The following is a 7,244-nucleotide window of genomic DNA, read 5'->3' as shown; positions in this document are numbered from 1 at the left end:
GGAACCCACAGCCTCATGAGAAACCCCGAGCCCCCCAAAATGCCACTTTAATCCAAACAAGCAAGAAATGATCAGAAACTTAACTATTAATTTTTACACCAGTCCTGATCTGCCGAGATCGAGTAGATTCATGCTGGTTTCGCTGAGCGCATTCACATATAAATATTTAGGGAAATTCTCCCTTCAATTGAGCTGCGTTTTGCAAACGCTTTTTTTATTATCTTTGCCCCTTTGCTAAAATGCGCTTCGGCCTCGGCTTCAGCTTTAGATTTATTATGTGGCTCAGAAACCCTTCCCACCCACACAGATGCTTGAACTGACAAAAGTTTCTAGGCTTCTCCCTGCGTGAATGCAGCCCGCCAGTCCCTCTCTGCCGCAAAATGGGAGAAATGGAGCTTGAACAAACAAACTACAAACAGCCACATCTCCATTCTGGAGTAGCCAACTTCTTTGCTTTCCCCCGAAATTATTTATTTCTAGACTTCCCGAATTCAGGCCCTTGGATTAAACTTTTTAAATCTTTCCTGGTTTAAGTAACTCTTTTGCAAAAGCTAAATTTCTTCACTGAGATGAGCTAGGCCGAGCTGTCAAGTCTTTCCAGAAAAAGATTGATCGTTTCTCTCTTCTTTTCGGTTTGTGTGGACCCGGGCACTTTAAAAGGAAAAAAAAAAAAAAAACAAAAAAATCTTCCTGGGAAATGACTTTTCATTTTATTTATTTATTTTGTAAACTCTGAAAGTGGCATTGGTTATTGGTGGAGAGGGGGAAAGGAGGAAAAAAGATGGGAAGGAAGAAATGTGATTTCAAAGATATCCATGACCTTAAAACATGTTTGGCCTTTAAGAAAAGTGTAAAGGATCCATTAAGGCTGGCTTTAGAAGCAGAAGGATTACGCTGGTTCTTTAAAAGTAATTTAACAAGGTAAATCAGGCCGTCTAACTACACTTGGCTTGAAAGCTCACTTGATTTCCGAAGTGCTCATACCCAGACTCAGATACAAACCTCCGGACCAAACCCTCCTGCTGGTTTGAACTTTCCAAGCTCTGAAATAAATATACATGTATATGATATGGGAATACACCCAGGCACTCCCGGCCTCGGTTGCCAGACCCGACATCCCGGCTCGCCTGCGGTTTAGGCTCGAGGGGGCAAAGCCCCTTTTCCCACGCCTGCTTCCCCCCCTCCCCGGGGCTACAAACTCTCCGGAGCTCGGCCAGCGCGTCTGGAGCCGCCCGGTACAGGCAAGGCAGGCAGCGAGGCAGCACCAGGCAGCACCAGGCAGCGCAGGCAGCGCAGGCAGAGCAGGCAGGGGCTCCCTGCCCGCAGCCCGCCGGCCCCCCAGAGCAGCCCGGCAGCCGCGGCCGGCCGAGGAGGGATGGCGGCCGGGGCGGGGGGAGGCTTTTCTGGGGATCTTCTCTCGCCTTTTTTTTTTTAATCAATTAAAGAAAATAATGCTTTCTGTTTGCCACCAGGCCCCGCCTGCCATTGGCCAGGGCTGGCCACGTGACCAGGAATTGGCTGCAATTTCGCCCCAGTCTCGAGTTTAATAGAGCAAGGTCCCCATACGCCTGTATTATCAGCAATATAACAATTATAAAAAGCCCGAGAACCATCATCATCACTGCCATAAAAACTGAGGCCCTCAGATTTCTTTCCCGCTCCCCCTCCTCCTCCCTCTCCCCCTCCCGCTTTTTAAACCCTGGGCCCTGGAAAAGCCATGAATTTTGAATTTGAGAGGGAGATCGGGTTTATAAATAGCCAGCCTTCGCTCGCAGAGTGCCTGACGTCTCTTCCCGCTGTCCTGGAGACATTTCAAACTTCATCAATCAAGGACTCGACATTAATTCCTCCTCCTTTTGAGCAAACCGTCCTCAGCCTGAATCCTTGTTCCAGCAGCCAGGCAAGACCGAGGAGCCAAAAAAGAGCATCCCATGGCCTGCTCCAGCTCCAGCCCCAGCCTCCGGCACAGCCCGGCCCCTTGGCAGCGGAATTCCCCTGGATGAAGGAGAAGAAGTCGTCCAAGAAAGCTACCCAGGCTCCATCCTCTTCTTCCTCCTCTTCCCCCCCATCATCTTCCTCGGTGCCGGTCCCTGCCGCAGGATCTCCTGCAGGTTCGTATAACGAGGGGATGAGGGGGTGTTTGCTGAAATCGGAGAGGATCCGAATAATAAACAATTCCCCCCCCCCCCCCGCCCCAGAGCAGCCCTACCCCAGCCCCCCTCCCCACCAGACTTTGCCCCGCACCTCCCCCGAAGCTGTGTCACGCAATAAAATACACGGCAGCAATGTACACAGCCCGGGGAGGGGGGGGGGGGTGTCCTCCTGCCTCCTCCCCCCGCAAATAAAAGAGCAAATTGCTGTAACTTCTGCCAAAGCAAAGAGGGAGAGGGGGCCGGGGGAGCCGGGCTCTGTATTAGCTCCAGCGGGGGGATCTGGGAGCTGAGCCACAGCTCCATTTGCTTGACTTGTTCTCCCAGCCCTGAATTTTTTTACAGCCTACAGGGAAAAAAAAAAAAAAACAACCAAAACCCAAACCAAAACCAGCCCCAAAAAAACATAAGAATAGCGGAGGGGGGGAGAGAAAGACGGGTGGGTAAGCGGAGGGGGAGGCGGAAAGGGCGAGAGCAGGACTCTCAGCGTCCAGCACGGTGGGGAGAGCCAGCTCCCCATTGCAAAATCAAATAACGACACCCCCAAATCCTCCCCCAGCCCCTCAATAGCCTCTCTCCGAGGCGCCCCTTGGCTGGGGAGCTCAGCAGCCCTGGCCAGGGACCCTCCTTCCCCCGGGACAAAATGTTTAAGGCACAATTCCCTGTTTCAGGATTTTAATAGCACCGTGCAGGTAAATGCTGGGGCAGGAGAAGGGCGGACACCGGAGCTCATTGGCCAGATAATACAGGAATAATGAAATCAAAGCCCCGCAGCGTCCGTCCCCGAACTGCCGGCAAAAGGGAAAAAAAAAAGAAAAAGGAAGAAATGGGTCGAAATTCCCCGCGAAGGTGGCAGAGAAGGAAGGTCTCTAAAGGCAGAGGCCAGGGAGCAAAATCCTTTCTCCTCCTTGGGGCAAGGGGACCGGAGAGTGATTTCCAACCCTCTTCCAGAGTGGGAAGAGTTTAATTAAACATATATTTTCTCCCGTAGCGGCCCCCCGCCCCCCCCGCCCCATGGTCGTTAGTGCGGGGCACGGCTCTGCCCTGCCCGCACCAGGGAGGGGACGGATCCAGACCCTTCCCTTGCCCCCGCTCCCTCTCTTTGCAGTTGCGGTTTTCTCTGTGTTTCAGACGTCCAGGGGCTGGCAGACACCGGCGGCTCCAGGAGGCTCCGGACCGCGTACACCAACACGCAGCTGCTGGAGCTGGAGAAGGAATTTCACTTCAACAAATACCTCTGCAGGCCCCGGCGAGTGGAGATCGCGGCTCTGCTCGACCTCACCGAGCGGCAAGTCAAGGTCTGGTTCCAGAACCGTCGGATGAAGCACAAGAGGCAAACCCAGTACAAAGAACCCCCCGACGGGGACCTTGCCTACCCCAACCTGGACGAGGGCAGCGACCCGGCGGAGGAGGCTGAGGAGAGCCCCGCTTTCGGCCCGGCTCCGGAGCCCCGCGGGCCCTACCGAAGCGAAAAGCCGGGCAGCGAGGAGCCCCGGAGCCCGCCGTTCGCGGCGGCCGGGGCGGAGCGGGCGGGCGCGGGGGAGCCCGGCGCTGCCGCCGGCCCCTCGGACCGCGGCTACCCCCAGGGCCAGGACTCGCCTTTGTTGCCGGAGCTGAGCATCTTCTCGGCCGAGTCCTGCCTGCAGCTCTCGGAGGGGCTTTCCCCCAGTCTCCAGGGCTCCCTGGAGAGCCCCGTCCCCTTCTCCGAGGAAGACCTGGACTTCTTTACCAGCGCACTTTGTACTATAGATCTGCAACATCTACATTTCCAATAGCCCCCCCGCTCCCCCCCGCCTCGCCATTTCTGCCCCTTCCAGGCGCACCGGCCCCATCCCGAGCCGCTGCCAGCTCCCCCCAGCTCCTGTAAGGGCGGGGGGGGGGCACCCGCAAAAATAAACCCGAGCCATCTCTCATTCAAGCACCCCATCCTGCCCCCCCCAACACTTTCTGTTGAAGCTTCTCACACTGTGGCACCCGAATCACCCTCCCAGTATTTATTCTAGAAGGCTCACATGAAAGAACAGCCCGATTTTTGCTAAATGCAGGTATTTAATTATAGTTTTATTTTTTTCTTATTTATTTTAAAGAAAGCACCCGACAGTTCTCATGCACATCCGAGATGTCACCCCCAAGAGAAAACATTTGTAAATCCTTCAAGCGAATTTCTCAGGAATCAGAACAAGACTTTTAGATTTCTTAATAAAATAAAAATTAAAAAAAAACCAGAGGAATTTTCCTTCCTCTTTTTACGTTTTAGATGTAGACTATTTATTCAAATCCTTTAATAGTAAATGGCAAATTATTTATTGTACATTATTTTCATAGAGTAAATAAATGTCTTTATGAAACCAAGACACGTGAGTTGCTACATATTTAATCCGAAAATGTGCTATTTTTTTTTCCTAAATCGTTCGCCTTCCTCTTTCCTGCTTTGCAGTAATGATGTCCTAACAATCTCCTCGTGTGCATTGAGAGAGGAGACAAAAGAAATTGCTCCCAACCAACATTTCAAGAGGCTTCGGGAGCCCGAACTATTCGCTGTGTTCAGTTCAGCCTGCATTTTCTTTGAGCGTGGTTTTTCTTGGTTTTATTTTTTACTAAATCGAAGCAGGACATTCCTTTCTAATTGTTACATTTGTTCTATTTTTGTAACCGACACCCCCCCCCCCCGCCGTAAGGAAATCGCGGGATAAAGGGATGGACGGAGCACAAAGGCAGCGGCCGGGCGGCGCTGGGGCCGCGCCGCGGAGCCCCCGCACATTCCGCGCAGCTCCCCGCGGCGATCCCCCCTTCTTCCCCAGCCCGGCCTGGCCAGGCCAGCGCTGCTTCTTGCCTTCAGCCCGCTCCTCCTCCTCTCAGCTCTTGCAGCAGAAAATACAGACCTGCCACCTCGCAATTACCGGTCTTTTAAACGTCCCGGACTACAAAAAAAAAAAAAAAAAAAAAGGTGGAAAGGGAGGATTTGGAGTAAGTGCAGAAAATCCACCCGGGGAGTGTGGTGCGTGCCGGCATTTTAATCAACAAATAAATGCTCTAGAGGAAAGAGCTTAGCCTGAAAGAGGCCTTTCTTCTTTCCCGTCCTCTTTTTCAGCAGTACAAGCCAGAACTCCCCCGGCCTTATAAATCCGTGATCTCCTTCCAAGGCTATTTGTGCTGCTCTGTCCCGGCTCGCGGATCCCTTTACGAAAGCTTTCTCGCAACGTGTAATTTTAAAGACAAAACTCATATATCAAGGAGGGAGGGTGAGGCAGAGGGGGTGGGGAGGCTTATGAATGAAAAGGGGTCAGCGCAGGAATCAATCGCGGTGACACCCAAAATAAATCATATTACGTCTTTGCTAAGTCACTGGTGTTTCCTCAGACACGGCAGAAATTTGGGAGGCGTTCAAGCGGCGTTTGGGCGAAAGTAGCGCGGAAAGGCGAGCTCGGGGGGGGCGGCGTGGGGCAGGGGGCGAGCGGCCGGGCCGGGGCGGGGGGGAACAGGACCCGCGGAGGCAGCCTTAAAATGGCACAGGGAGCCGCGGAGAGGTGCGGAGCAGCCATGACGAGCGGCGTTGCCGCCAGCCTTATTCTTTAGGGTTAGGGGAGGGAAAGGCGCAGCCCCGGACGCCCGCCCGGCTCCTCCGGCCCGCGGGCTGCCGCGGGCAGCCAGGCGCGCCCGGTGGGACCCCCGGCCTTCGGGGGCTCTCCCCGGGGGCTGCCGGCTCCCCCGCAGAGGCTGGGCCGTTCTCCGGTTTGCTCGGAGCCTGGAGCTTGCCTGGGTGGTGTCGGCCCCCCCGCAGTGCCCGGAGAAAGAGTGGAGTCCGGGAAACTTCCGCGCGGTCGCCTGGTATTTTATTTCGGATTAAGAGCGTCAGAGCCAGGCTTGCTTTCTACTTCGGGCTGTAAAAGGAAATAAAATGAAATAAAGAAAGCCCTCGACAGATGTTTTCGAAATTGCTGTTCGCAGCTCTGGATTATCTCTTCCCGCTGCGACAAAGAGGGGGTTGATTTTACGGCTACCTTTTTATTCTTAATAATATTACCAGCCTCTTTCCCTACCAAACGAGCAGACGTTTTAAACCCGCTAGCATCTCACTCCGGGAAGGAGTAGGTTCATATGGAAAATCGAAGTAGATTGCAATTAAAGTATGCAAGGGAACATTACTTAACACCTTCCCATAAATAAAGGGGAGCGTCCAGCGCCCCGCTCGCCCTGCCTGCAGCCCCGTCGCCTCCTCATCCTCGCCCGGGAGCCATCGCATCCCTCCCCCGTGGCTCTGCCCTCTCCCGCCGGTCCCTCTCCGCTCTGAGAGTCCCAGAGCCATGCGGGGGGAAAGCAAGCCCAGGCACAGCCCAAGTACCACAGAAGGCTATTCATTATCTGTAAGTTTATTTAATATCTCCAGCTTCTGGAACATACTCAGCGGCAGGGTTGGCACTGCCAGACGTTGTCTATCAAAGCGCCATTTGTTCCAGTGCTTTACATATCTCCCCTCCCGCCTCCTCCCCCTCGCAATCCTGAATACGGGCTTGTTGGGGGACGGCAGGAGCAGGGGATCGTGGGTGGATCCACGATCTCGCAGGCTTGTTGGGGGACGGCAGGAGCAGGGGATCGTGGGTGGATCCACGGTCTTACAGGCTTGTTGGGGGGCGGCAGGAGCGGAGGGATGGTGGATGGATCCACGATCCACAGGCTCGCTGGGGGACGGCAGGAGCAGGGGATCGTGGATGGATCCACGATCTCACAGCCTTGTTGGTGGACGGCAGGAGCAGGGGGATCGTGGATCCATCCACGATCCACAGGCTCGCTGGGGGACGGCAGGAGCGGGGGATCAGACGCCCGGTGCTGGCCCACGCCAAGAGCCCGCCTTGTCGCCGGGCAGCCCGGGCCGGGGCGGCAGCGCCGGGGCCGCTCAGCCCTGCGCGCTCCCGGGGCTCGGGGCTGGCTCCCCCTCGCCTCTCAAGAGAAGGGAGCTGCTTATTCAACTTCCAAACACGGGCGCGTAGATCTGTCTCTCTGCAAATCCATCTCGCAGCGGATTTCCACAAACACACACGCCCTTTCCGTGGGGAAGGGAGGAGGGGAAGGGAGAGGCGAAGGGGAGGGGACAAG

General features: G+C 54.8%; 1 protein-coding gene across 1 annotated transcript; it reads left to right on the top strand.

Annotated features, from left to right (window-relative positions):
- Nucleotides 1-1,517: 1,517 nt before the first annotated feature.
- On the top strand, nt 1,518-4,372 carry HOXB2 (homeobox B2). Its single transcript, XM_075523041.1, has 2 exons — nt 1,518-2,111; nt 3,282-4,372. The coding sequence occupies exons 1-2, from the start codon at nt 1,718-1,720 to the stop codon at nt 3,923-3,925; spliced, it is 1,038 nt and encodes a 345-aa protein (XP_075379156.1). The 5' UTR covers nt 1,518-1,717; the 3' UTR covers nt 3,926-4,372.
- The last annotated feature ends 2,872 nt before the right edge of the window (nt 4,373-7,244 follow it).

This window comes from Mycteria americana, chromosome 22 (assembly GCF_035582795.1).
Source record: "Mycteria americana isolate JAX WOST 10 ecotype Jacksonville Zoo and Gardens chromosome 22, USCA_MyAme_1.0, whole genome shotgun sequence".
In the NCBI taxonomy this organism is placed as follows: domain Eukaryota; kingdom Metazoa; phylum Chordata; class Aves; order Ciconiiformes; family Ciconiidae; genus Mycteria; species Mycteria americana.
This window is presented reverse-complemented; position numbering and strand designations above follow the sequence as displayed.

Excerpts from the sequence above, each read along its gene's own strand:
- HOXB2 (XM_075523041.1), top strand. The coding sequence starts at position 1,718 with ATGAATTTTGAATTTGAGAGGGAGATCGGGTTTATAAATAGCCAGCCT. Across the intron at positions 2,112-3,281 it reads TGCCGCAGGATCTCCTGCAG|ACGTCCAGGGGCTGGCAGAC; the intron begins GTTCGTATAACG and ends TCTGTGTTTCAG.